Source organism: Triticum urartu, chromosome 2 (assembly GCF_003073215.2).
Source record: "Triticum urartu cultivar G1812 chromosome 2, Tu2.1, whole genome shotgun sequence".
Classification (NCBI taxonomy): Eukaryota; Viridiplantae; Streptophyta; class Magnoliopsida; order Poales; family Poaceae; genus Triticum; species Triticum urartu.
In genome coordinates this window covers 62,307,363-62,321,185 of record NC_053023.1, presented here as the reverse complement: position 1 = coordinate 62,321,185, position 13,823 = coordinate 62,307,363, and the positions used below count along the sequence as shown (strand labels likewise).

The 13,823-nt window shown below is 46.7% G+C and overlaps 1 protein-coding gene across 1 annotated transcript; it reads right to left on the bottom strand.

The window, feature by feature from the left end:
- Positions 1–282: 282 nt before the first annotated feature.
- On the bottom strand, positions 283–1,854 carry LOC125541030 (cytochrome P450 89A2-like). Its single transcript, XM_048704528.1, has one exon. The coding sequence runs from the start codon at positions 1,852–1,854 to the stop codon at positions 364–366; it is 1,491 nt and encodes a 496-aa protein (XP_048560485.1). The 3' UTR covers positions 283–363.
- Positions 1,855–13,823: the final 11,969 nt, after the last annotated feature.

The window sequence follows — 13,823 nt, the reverse complement described above, 5'->3', positions numbered from 1 at the left end:
TTAATTCTACTTCAATATGTCTTTCCTCGAAAAGACTCGCGTGTCTTTCCAAGAAGAAATATCCCTGCTTGCTTTTGTAACACCAAACATCATGTACGTAGAATCCATTTTTGAAAGACCTGGTCAACCAGCCTACATGCTCTGCAAAGATTTCAAGCTACTGCTGATTGTAGTACGTACATAGAACGTACATTTTGTTTTACGAAGAGAATTAAATCTATTATAAAAATTCATCGGAAATACAAAATATCTTACATAATAAAAATTACATTAGATCTTCCATTTTCTCCAGTAAGCTCGTCAAGTGACGCTGCTGATTGTAAATGTAAATGTAGTGCAGCAGATAGGGCAGCGGACTAGTCTTCAACACCTTGGGATGGTGCGGGCACGGAGGGGCTGCTTCATGACCGTGGTGAACTCCAGTACCTCGGCCATGTCCACCTGCTCCCCGTCCGCCGGCGGCAGCCACTCCAGCTCCCTCACGAGGCCCGCCACCAAGTACGCCACGTGAAGCATGCCGAGCGTGTACCCGGGGCAAATCCTGCGGCCGGCGCCGAACGGCATCATCTTGATCTCCTTCCTCCCGGTGATGTCCACGTCGCACCCCTCGCCGCCGTCCAAGAACCGCTCCGGGCGGAACTCCCGCGCTGCTGTCCACACCGTCTCGTCGCGCCCCACCTCCGCGATCAGGACGTTCACCTCCGCGCCCCTGGGCACCCTGTAGCCGCCGATCTCCGCGCCGTCGCTCTGCACGCCGTGCGGGATGAGGAAGTGCACCGGCGGATGCAGCCGGAGCGCCTCCAGCACCACGGCGTTCAGATACGGCAGTGCCTGCAGGTCGCCCTCGCTTAGCTCCGGCTTGCTCCTGACCTCCTCGTAGACCCTGGCCTGCATTTCGGGGTGGTTTACAAGCTCCGCCATGATCCACTCCAGCACGGTCGCCGTGCCGTCATTCCCGGCGCTCAAGAACTCGGAGCACAGGCTGACCACCTCGTCGTCCGTCAGCGGGCGGTCGCCCTCCTCGGCCACTCGCAGCGCGAGGAGGGAGTCGGCGTAGCAAGGCGCCGGCGTCTCCTCGTCCCGCGCCCGCCTGGCGTGGATCAGCGGGACAAAGATCTCGCACAGCCTCCGGCGCACGGCCAGGTGCGCAGCCCACCGCTTGCGGAAGAGCCTCTTGGTGAGGGATGGGCAGAGGTAGAAGATGGGGTAGCTGAGAATGCTACGCACAATCCACAGCTGCAGCTCCTGTATCTCGTCCAGCACCTCCGGGCCAAGCCTGACGCCGAAGCTCATGTACGCGATAAGCTCGAACATGGCTCGACGGAGCAATGGCCTCACCGTGACGGGCCGCGAGCCTGCGACTGCGAGGAGGTCGCCGACGAGCCCGTCGCGCGTCCGCCGCCTCGCCGGCGCGAAGAGGCTGACACGGGCCGGGTGCAACATCACGGTGGCGAGGTTGCGGCGGACGAGGCGCCAGTAGGGACCGTACGGCGCTGCATTGATGTTGCGGGCGCCGGAAGTGAACAGAAGTCCCGGCTCGAAGATGTCCGGGCGGTGGGCGAAGGTCGCGCCGCTCTGGACGAGGACACGGTGAGCGAGGTGGCAGTCGGAGATGAAGACGAGCGGGCGGAATACGCGCACGGAGATTACTGGGCCATGGCGCGCGTGCAGCTCGCGTATGAGCTGGGGAAGGTCAAAGATGGACCGCCGGAGCGCCAAGAACTTGACCAGGAACAGCAGGGCCGGCGGCCCTGGAGGGAGCTCCTTGACTTTTCGACGGCTATGCAGCATCAAGACGAGAGAGAGGGTGCTGAACAGGAGCAGGGATTGCCATGGCCAGCTCGTGAGCTCCATTATTGAAGCTCTGGATCTGACACTGGGCTTTGGTGTGGTCTGTATGTTGCAGTGTATCTCCAACGTTGCCCACAAACCGAGCATGCTGTGGATCGGGAGATCAGCCGTCGACACGGATGCGGGAGCCAGTCATTTAAAACTATCTGCATACTGCCCGCTAGCAAAATAAATTTGAAATTCAAATCCGCCCGAAAAGATCACATCATCGCCCAAGCACAATAAAAATAGGCAAATATGTTTAGTTTTTTACATGCCCGATCATAGAAAAAATACTAGTCCGGTGGTTCATGCAACAAAAAATAGATTTTCTACCATGCTGTACTGGCAATTCGAGCCTCCATGCTCAATCTGTCGCTGCCGCCTTCTCGGACGATGTCGCGTCCTTCTCTGTCGCATCCGCCCTCTCCAACTCATCCTTCTGCCGCTGTAGCATCTTGAAATGGATGGCTTACACGATCATCCTTGTGTCCTTATCTAAATCCCCATCTTCAAGGTAGCATCTTCGCGTCCTCCGAAGCGGCTGCGATCTCCACCTTCTTCTCGTCGAGCATGGCTTCTTCTCTTTGAGCATGACCTTCTTCTCTTTGAGCATGAGCTTCTTCTCGGCCGCCGGATTTCTCATCTCCGGAGGAGCGTGATGCTAGGATCCTCCACCACCAACATCTTTTACACAGGTTCTCCTCCGAGTCCATGCGTTAGAGGCGGGAGGGAAGAAGAGAGTGGGCAAAAAAGAACGGGAATTAGGTGAAGAGTGGTTGGATGGAAAAAGAGATAGAGGGATTTTGCCGCGAAAACAGTGCAACCAACTACAAAGGCGCGGGATCCGCCTCAGTTTTGAATGGGCCGGGGTGTCGGAGTCCTATGTGACTCATGTCCAAACTTCCACAAAGCCTTTAGGGTCCGAACTGCGACGTGTACTGATGAATTTCGGTGTTGGATAGCTTGCCGGGTTGAAACAACTGCATCCAAAAAGATACGAGTGGTTTCAGGGTCGACGTTGAAGTACTACACTCCACCGTACCCTGAGTTTATGGATACTTCTTAAACTCATATTTGGTAGATGGGTCGTTATAAGGGAATGGTACACTACAGGAAAATTCATTATATAGCCTAATGCCGAGTGTAAATTACCTGATATTCAAATATAGTACTGCATTTGTCTTAAAATAAGTGACTCAACTTTGTACTAACTTTATACATTGTGAATTTTAATATTATCAGCCTATTATGTACTCCCTGTACTTCCTCTGTTTCATAATGCAGTGCATGTGTATTTTTAAAAAGTCAAACATCACAAATTTTGACCAAGTTTATGAAGAAAAATATTTACATCTAAAATGCCAAACATATATCATTAGAGTGATTATAAGATGTAGTTTCGTATTTTATATAATTAATATTATATATATATATAAATAAATAGTTTTCTCTGTAAACTTGGTCAAAGTTTATAAAGTATGCTTTTCAAAAACTTTATACATACTACATTATGGAACGGATCTGTCTACTCCATCCGCCCAAAATATGAAATAAGAGAAAACAAGCCACCACCCTGATAGACATAGGTAAAATTATCTAATCCCTTGATTAAGTGTAATGATTGAGATTTAAACTAAAAGTTAACAAGTGAAAACGAATATGTGGGTTGATATAAGTCCTTCAAAATACAGCGCTTGGATTTGCATCCCATATGAACACCCAGCAAACCAGTGAAGATATCTTAAAAATATGTGGGTTGATAGATATATGACATCATGGTGGCTGATGTAAGCAAGAAAACATCATGCGAGCATGTGCAACATGTGAGAGAGCTTTCAAGAGAGACTGAGCATGCATGTGACAAAACATTTTAGGGACAATGCGCGTGAGACGGTGAGACAGACTGAGCATGCATGTGACAAAACTTTTTACCAGAGACACAGTCTACAGGGCGTGAGGGAAGAGAGAGACGTGCAACCAATTCAGAAAAGTCAAAAAATATTAATTCGGGAAAGTCAAAAAATTCGCAACTTTTTGGGAAAGAAACTTGACCTCTCATATAAAAAGCTCCGCAAAGAAAAAAAATCTCATCAACTTCAGGGAAAAATCAAAAAATTTCCCTAAAAAAAAATCAAAATTTCAAAGACAAAAAGGGTGACTACTAACTTATGCAGTGTTGATTTTGTTTTTTCCCACCCAAAATACAATGAAAGTCATTCATTGGTGAAACCATTCATATGAACACAACAGAAGGTCAAGTTTGTTCCCCAAAGTTTCATATTCCCTCCGTTTTTATTTACTTCACATATTATCTTTGTTTCAAGTTGAACTTTCTAAACTTTGATCAAGTTTATACAAAAAATTATTAACATCCACAATACCAAATCAATACCATTAGAATCGTCATTCAATATATTTTCATACCATATATATTTGTTATTGTGGAAGTTTAGATTGCTTTCGATAAACTTGGTTAAACTTTATAAAGTTTGACTTAGGTCAAATCCAATATGCGGAGTAAATAATAATGGAGGGAGTAACTTTTTGACTTTTATTTTTTTATTTTTCCCATACAGGGTGCACCTACACCCGAGAGCCAAATGTGCTTTGCCTTGGATGGACTATTAGCTATAGATGCAACTGAATAACAGTTTATGGATTTTCGGTCGTGATGCTCATATGTTAATTATGCAATGAATATTTTGGATCCCACGACTTCCATCGATCAACGAATGCCCGTGCGTCCTGGATGCGGGACACACCATCATTTTTTAAGGCCAATCTGAGTGTGGCCTCCATTTATGGGCAGACGGCCATTGATATGGTCGAAGTACTAAAGGGAGGAGGAGAGGCGGGCGCGACCGACAGTTGATCCAGCCTTACGACGTGCGTCATCCTCGACGCACTCGAAGAGGTCCCACGCCCTCTGTCGAAACTATCTCTCAGTGCACCCCCATTCGGTCTCGTCGGGGAAAGGTCTGTGGGGAGGGCGCAATGGAATCGATATGGTAATGGGGGAAGAGAGGGCGTGGGGTGGAAGACGACAAAGCGGGTCGATGGGGTTAGTGTGCCGACGACGGGGATGGGGGTAGACGGTGAATGTGGTGGCGCTAGCGAAGGGGGTGGATGGGGGTTTATGTACCCGCAAACGGGCACGCTCTGGTGAAAAATGGGAGGAACATTCTAGGGTGAAACTTCCTTCCCACGTGAGCGGTTGACGGATGCCGAGTGCTCCAAACCAATGCTCACAACCTCCAAATATGGAGGCTCGCAGGCAGGATACAACGCATTCTCTATAAATTATGCCGATCGGGGGGCATATGGCGACTCTGCTACAGTGTTATTTTGGCCCAAAATCGCCATAACAATGATTATTATGCCGATTGTCTGATATGACAACTTTGCTAGGGTTGCTCTAATGCTCTTGTTTTGCATGTTTAAACTTTGATCATAAATTTCATCACAACAATATGTAAACATTTTGTCACAAAGAATGTACCGTACATTTCAACACTAATTCAATGGTATAACTTTTATGACATGTAACCTACGTTATGTGGTGAAACTAATGATCAAAGTTATTTTTGAAATAACAAGGAGATTGCTCGTGGGCTGCAACAGAGAGAAAATAGGATGCCATGACAGAAAAATGCTACCATGGCAACGGAATTCGATTCCTGTGGAAGATGTCATGCCAGCAAAAACGGGTTGTCGCGGTAGAACAAAAAACATTAGTTTTAGGCCATTTTGAGTTAGTTACACACACACACACACACACACACACACACACACACACACACACACACACACACATATAGGGTCGCGCTATTCATCACCCTGGTTGAGGAATAGTTATTCTTCACCCCCCTCTATTTTACCATCAATGCACCGTAATTTTATGTTCCGTAAGTTTTGTCTTATTTCCGACGTAAAAAGAGACCGTAAGAAAATATATAACCGCCGTAAAAAATATTTTATGTTATGTAAAATTACAAACGTAAAAACATAGTCTAAAATACACATAAACTACAAATTTTCTTGTCTTATGACCTATATTTTTATTTGTTTATGTCAAATTTTACGTAGTGAATCAATAGGAATGTAACTATTTGAATTCTAAACGTAATTTAATTATGAAATGATCGTAAGATTACCTCGGGTGAAGAATAACTTATTCTGCACCCTGGATGATGAATAGTAACACTATATATATATATATATATATATATATATATCATTCAACTATCATGAAAATAAGAGCAAGAGCGGAAATCCAATTTGGCTCCCGGGATCACGTGTTCCTGCGCGAAAAACAATTTTCGAATGCCAAAAAAATCACAACAGATATTTTTATGTATTTATAGTCACATCCAAATGCTACATGCAAATCTTTAGGCAAAAGGTTAAACATTTTGGCCTGTGCAAAAAAACAAATTTGAACACCAAATGTTACCTCAAAATGTCATCTCAAATTTGTTTTTAATCACCGAAGAAACACTACTGCTCCGTTTCGCATGAAAATTGTCAAGCATGTTTTCGACACTAACGCGAACATCCACAAAAAATCTAGAATTTTTTAAAAACATATTACCACTTTTTTTCGGCACTGTTCATCTAGAAGCAAATGCTCCCGGGAGGCAAAACGCCCCTCCCAAGCAAGAGAGATTAATGTACCAGGGAATTAAACCGAGTGTTGATGGAGCTGGTTTATGTCACAACATTTTGCCCCAAATACAGATAGCTTCCTTAGTTAATCTCACCTGAAATCGAAGGAACACAAGCATACTGTGTTAAGCATCAAATTATAGGAAACTATAGGATTACCCCCCAAAAGAGAGAGAGAAGGAAATTATAGGATTATCCGGCAAAAAAGAGAAAAGGAAACTATAGGGTTATCCCGCAAAAAAGGAGAGAAGGAAACTATAGGGTTATCCCGCAAAAAAGGAGGGAAGGAAACTATAAGATTATCGGGCAAAAAAAGAGAGAAGGAAACTGTAGATTGTTTTTTTTTGCAGGGTGAAAACTATAGATTGTTATGTCTGCGATGTTTGTTTCTGCATGCTACATAAGTCAAAAGAGCATATACTGAACGTCTTCGTATTAAACAGTTGTTGAGGCTTGAGGTTAACACGAAGATCAACTCGATATTGCCGAAGGTAATCTAGAGCAACTCCATACAATATAACAAAGCAATTCAAGTAAACATGCATGCATGTGGATATATATATCCTTGGGAAAAAAATCCCGGTTCATTTTATTTAGCAGAAAAGTATTTAAACAACAATAAAAGGTTCAATAATGTACTAATATGACAAAATCACCATACTATGATAAGGAAAAAAAAACCTTGCACCAACAGTAGCCAATGGAAGGAGCAGCAGCAGCATCCAAACTGTTTGAAGCCCCGAAGAATGGCGTGGACCTAGATGGAGGACCGACGACTTGCTAGTGAACCAGGTAGCCTGTTTCCTCCTTTGGCCTCAACGGCGGCACGGACGTACTCCATCTCCATGTGTCCCGGCGCCTCCCAGGCATAATAAAGAAGTTGCGGTGGCCGCGTAACCCGGCGGCGTCGATGGACACCATACGACGTCGAAGTCGTGCATCATCTCGGCGGTTCTCCGGTTGCTTGGGCCACGTCGGGGTGACAGGCAGCGTAGATGGCAAGTTGCTTTACGTTACGGCCGGATAGGATCGGAGCAGCGATTCCATGGCTAGCTCGCGAAAACGCGGGGGACCTGCAGACCAGGCCTAGCTTACGAAAACGAAATTCCCAGCTTGCATGCCTTCGTGCGTCCCGTCGGAGCCTCCTCAGTCGAGCCGATCGAGCTCGTCTCCTTTGCTCTCCGATCCGATCAGCGGCGACGGGATGGTCGACTCCCTTCCTCGCGCGGCATTAGTCACCTCTCCTCATGATCATGAACACGGGTGAGGGGAGCACGAAGCAAAGCCAGAAGCCACAGTTGTGCACGTCCTTCTTTTATCTTCCTTTCTCTCCTCCTCTCGTTCGTTCCTTACACCCCACGCCGGCGAGGGGATAACTCAACCGCCGTAGGCCTGCAACGGCTGGAGCGTCCGAGGCTCGTCCGGCTCTGCCTGTCGTCGCCGGCGGCACCTCACCCGCCCTCTGCTGCGGGCGGGCTCCGCCGGGGTCACGGACCCGGCCCCATGCTCGGGTAGGGTGCCGGCCTCGTCGCCGGAGTCACGCATCAGTAGTTGGGACGCCACCGACAGGGCAAGGGCGTGTGCGCTCTGCGGCGCCTACGCGCACCCAGAGCGTTCAACGGAATGCTCCTTGCGTTTCTGGTCGCCCTCTTCAACTAATGGGAAACGTTTCGGAACGGCGCGTCGGCCGAACGCTGGCCCAACGAGCGTATGCAGTGGCTCCGCGCGACTGCCTCCTTCCCGACGCGGCTCTGTCGCCTACCTCCAGCAGTATTTTGTTCACGCGCGCATCTCTTTCTCCCCCTCCCCCTCCTTGGGCGTGCTGTGACTGGGCCACTACGAGCTCCATCGCCGGCGGCCAGGCGCTCCCTAGCCGGGCGGCCGGAGACTCCCATGGCGGTGACCACGCGCTGCACCATGGCGACTGGGGCCTGGCGACGGTGACCACAGGTGGCCACGGGGTCTGAAAACATACTAGGAGAATGCTGGAACCGGCAAGGCGATGCCATGGCTGCCAGCCGTCATGGCCGGATCCACATACGTATATAAGTATTGCAACCGTCACCTAGAACCGTCACCTAGAACAGTTTCAACAACTGTTGAAAAAAGCTTCAACCATAGATACAGAAAAGCTTCAATGGCACTACACAACAAGAAAAAGCTATAATCGTAGTTAGATTTTGCTACTACTGGCAAATTTTTTTGCTACATCGATCAAGGCGGAGTTGCGACCTCGCGACAGCGGCAATGGCGATTTGCTGCAACCATAATAGGTTTTTGTTACTACTGCCGCAGGTTTTTGCTACTGCCGCTGCGACCTCGCGACGATGGTGACGACGTTTTTTGCTGCAACCGTAGTTGTGTTTTGCTACTACCGGTGAAGTTTTTTGCTACATCCGTTCAAACGGCGTTGATTAACTGGCGGCCATCGTCGATGCAATCCCTTGCAGTCAGCATCAACAGCGAGGGCGGCGGTGGAGCTACAACCATCGCCGTCGAGAGCTGCAACCGCGGGTAGAGCTGTTGCATGGGTCGAGGCGACGACGAGGACGGCCGGGATGGTGGGGACCGGCGACGAGGACGGCCGGCGAGGGCAGGGGCCCGCGACAAGGAAGGCCGGCGAGGGGTGAGGCCCGACGACGAGGATGGCCACCGAAGGGGGCAGGAGGCGCGGCGTCGCGCTCCCCGAGCGAGAGATGTGGATCCAGCCTGACCACGCGAGGAAGAAGCTGCTGGGGCGTTTTCACTACAAGAAACTTGTTAATGCATGACGGATTTCCCTTGACAGTTTTGAAAACCGTCATGAACAGCCTCGTACAGCCCCGCAGGCCCGTCAAAAGCCCGCCTAAAGCCCTAAACTTTTACCCGTATAAAACTTAACCCTAACACACTTCCCCGTCCCCAGTCTCTTCCCCATCTGCCGCCGCCACACCTGGCCTCTCCTCGTCCCCGTCCTCCGCCGCCACACCTTGCCTCTTTTTGTCCCCGTCCTTCGCCGCCACGCCTCTGCTTGTCCCCGCCCTCCTCCCCCACCTCCCTGCCTCCAACTGATGACGGCGGCCCAAGATCCATGGCGACGACGGTTGCAGCGGCCCCATCGAAGCGGCGACCAAACCTAGCCGATGTGGCGCGCCGGCCATGGATCTGACCAGGGGCCTCCCTCCTCTGTCTCCCAGGCCGCGCAACTGCCTCTCCATCCGGAGGCTCGGAGCATCAAGCGTCAGACAAGGAGAGGACGACGACCATGACTTGCGGGAGGCCGAGCTTGACCACGCCGGCGACAACGAGGCCCCGCACAAGGTCCGTCCCTACTTCCCCCTCGTCTCCTCTCCTTCATTCCTTCTTTCTCCCATCCCCAATCAATTATTTCTTTGATTTGATTCAGATCAACGGGAGCTCTCCGCCTCTCCAATTCCTTGAGGGACAACCGGGACCCCACGCTCGAGCCCGACGAGCTGGACGAGTTCGACCACCATGATTCCCCACAGAACAAGGTCGACCCTCTCACTCTGTTTTTCTTTTCTTTCCAAGTGATTGCTCTCAAATTTTCTTGGACTGAACCTGATGCAGAAAACGTGGCCACTTCCTTTCCTCATACTCGCATGTTACAGCCAACGACAGAGTAGCACAGGTGGCTATTTCCATCTTCTTTTCTCAGTGTGCGGGCACTAGCAGTGTAGAAATCGTGAGATCTGCTAGTTAGTTAAGCAACTACTAGTTTATTTTAGCAAGTAAACGCCCATGAGATGCTCCTGTTGGTTCCTTGCTACTCTGTGCATGCAGCAAGGATGTAATTGCCAGCGGGGCAGGTGATGATGCTATCTGCCTTTTCGCTGAGTAGAAGAGTAATATCATATCTTATCCTTCCACTGAACATTCAAATCTCATGACTCTTGATTTATCTCTATGGGGTCTACTTAGCTACCATTTTGTCCAAGTTACATTTGTGGCAAATAGTGGGGTGTGATGTTCCAACATGTATTGCATACTTTAGTAGACAAGACTGTAATTTATTTTAGCGTCAAGGATGATGCTGTTCATACTTGTTTTGTTCAGACTTTCCTGGATTCCGTAGTTCTATATTTTTCTTGCTTCATGAAAGTAGCCATCATATGTTTTGTTGTGATATTGGTTGGTCAATGCCTGAATACAGAGTTGTATTTATCAATATACCAGATTTGCATTTCGAGGATAAATCGCGATATATAGAACATATTTGTTACTTTACTAGAATTTTGAACTTAGAACAGACACTTGCCAATGGCAATAGTATTTTTGATGCCCAACGCCCTTGCAGCTATTCATATATCAAAAGCTCAACATGCATGTTCCTTCTATTAAGTTTAATTAAATATTTACAATAAAACATGTCTTGCTGTTTATTGTCAAGGGCTAATGTTGTTGTCCGGAAGCAACTCCAGGAACCAGCTTCGAATAGCTCTTGTATTCATCTGGAATTTGATATTTCAGGCACAGGTCTTGTGTAAGTTTCTTGATATTTATTACAGATCCAAAATATGTAAAGTTTCTCTATTGCTTGTCCATGTGGTTCCACTTCAGACTATTCAGAAGCATCTTGTGAGCCAAGTGCTATGTAGTGTTTAGTTTTCGAAACATCAATTGTTGCATTTAGTTTTCCTGATGTAGTTTTGATCTTTTATTGCCAACTTAAATAAAAGAAAGTGTAGCAATTTATGCTTGCAATTCTTTTGCCATGAAGTTATACTAGATCTACTATCCCAATAATTTTTTGTTTCCTGAATCTACACCAAAGGCCTACATCTAGACACGTTGTAAAAAGAAAACTTTTTCAGCACTGTACTCTGTTTTACTTATTAGAAACTGGTGTAGGGTTAGATATCTATACTGCCTGAAGCTTAGTCATCTTAAAATAGTTCAGCCATAGTTTGTATCTACACTTGTACCTAGCTGATAATTCTTTTCACTTATCCAGATTTGTCCACATGCTGGTTAACAGGTTTTTTTATGCCTTTGTTTAGTGCAGGTTCCAAGAAATCAGAGGCTCCTTTTTCAAATCGGATACACAGAGAAATACATGGAGAAATCAGGGGCTCCTTTTTGGATCGGTTTCAAGAAAATGCAGAGTTATGTAGTAATTTTTGTTTAGAGGCTCCTTTTTCAGATCTGTTCCAAGAAAATGCAAAGTGATGTAGTAATAATGTTTGTAAATACTTGATGAGCTATCTATGTAAATATGTATTTTGGTATCTGAACATTGCCATGATTGTAATAAGTTTGGGCTGTTATGTGAAAATTAAATTTTATTTATGGCTTTGTTTGAATATTAGGCGTGAAATTTATAGATAACAAAAATATCTAACTGTTATCTCCACCTGATGTGGGTTAAGAAGGAAAACGCAAAAACAATTGTCCAGTAGCGTCCACGTAGGATGCCACGTTATTCCAATTGGTCAAGCAAAAAAATCCAACATGGCGTATGTCCATGACGGCTTGTACTGTCACAGAAGATTGGGCTTGGGCGGGCCTGGCGCAGATCCATGACGGCCAAGAACTGTCATGGAAGCTACCATGTCAAATTATGACACGATATACATGACGGATTTCAAATCCGTCATGGAAGGCCACTCATGACAGTTTTTGATTGATCAGTGACGGACTAGATCTGTCATGTATTAACAGGATTCTTGTAGTGTTTGTTTCTTTTTTTACCAGATCCAAAGGCTGCGCGGCTCACATCCAACGGCTGGGGCTCGACCGGCCGAAACTTTCGGTCGGCATGTCGGTGTCCAGCAGTCGCCTTAACTAATTAGTACGTATTAGCACGGTCCTAAATATAAGTCCTTTAGACATTTTAAATAGACTATAACATACCGATGTATGTAGTAGTAATTTAGAGTGTAGGTTCATTTATTTTGCTTCGTACGTAGTCACTTATTGAAATCTTTAAAAAGACGAGTATTTAGGAAGGGAGTATAGTCCATGCATGCATAAATAGACTACAACATACGGATATATGTAGACATAATTTAAAGTGTAGATTTATTTATTTTGTTTCGTATGTAGTCACTTGTTGAAATCTTTAAAAAGACGAGTATTTAGGAAGGGAATATAGTCTATGCATGCATCCTGGGCATCAAGAGAAGGGAGGAAGTGTGCATGCATTGCATGTGATGGAGTGGTACGTAACGACTAGGACTCTAGCTTAGGTTGTAACACCCCATTTCATTGCTCTTACTCATCAAACCTAAAACCCATTTAAAATCTTAACGAAACAAATGAGATATCCCACATAGATTTGAGAACACGCAAAGCGGACCAAAACTATGAATTTGAGGGTTTTATTCTATACTAAATTCTAGTTTTTTTCCAGTCTAGAGAATAACCCCAAATTTTTGAATTTCAAACGTTTTAGGCCCAATCGCACACAAAGATACTTACTCACGGGTCTTCTGCACTGAAATGATCCACCTCACTATCGAAAGACCTACCCGACGCGGTGTGGTAGACGTCCTCCTCTGGCCCCGCCGTTGCATGCCGATCTCGCCTGTACTTGGTTCTGTCTCTTGGGGTGGGGGCGAATGCGCCCCCCCCCCCCCGCTCCGTCGTTGAACGGATCATCACCGTCTTCTTCGTCTCTCTCAAACTAAAGTCGTGCTGACAAGGAAGGAGAGGCCGAGGGTGGATGGCTGACTTTGATGTTGGGAGTGCTACGACGGCATACCTAGTACACGACCAAGTGGAGCACTGCAGAGGCCCATGCTGAAGATTTAACGGGGTGATGGCCTCCACGACATTGTGATAATCTTGGGGTTTTGAGACGGGCCTTGATGCCGTCGATGACGAGAGGAGGATAAATGGTGAAGGCGAGATGGATTTTCTCGAGATGATGAAGGAGAGGACGGCAAGATCTGACCTTTTCTTTGCTGAGATGGTGGGGTTTTGGAATGGGCTTGATGCTACGTGGAGGAGGCGAGTGGAGCAAGATGAGATGTTGTGCAACCTAGCTCTGTTTTCTACTTTGCAAGATGGCAATATCACTCTCCCTCTTTCCTTCTCATGTGATCCCGCCAAGGACTCGAGCATAGTGCAAGAAAGTGAAAAACAAATGCTTTTAACAGCAAACAATACAATTTTATGTGTTCTTTTTTTGAGCAACGTGTTTAGTGAGTTGCTCACTTAACATCTCAATTCAGAACCGAGGATCTACATAAACCAGTTGATGTAGCGAAGGGTATCACTTGGAAAATTGCAATTCCATTCTCGTCGGTACGGAGATGCTGCATACATAATAGAGTAAACTTTTTAATTATTTCATGCAATGCATACAAAAGAAATTGGCAATA

What these genes read in the sequence shown, in the direction of transcription:
- LOC125541030 (XM_048704528.1), bottom strand. Translation starts at nt 1,854, where the DNA reads ATGGAGCTCACGAGCTGGCCATGGCAATCCCTGCTCCTGTTCAGCACC.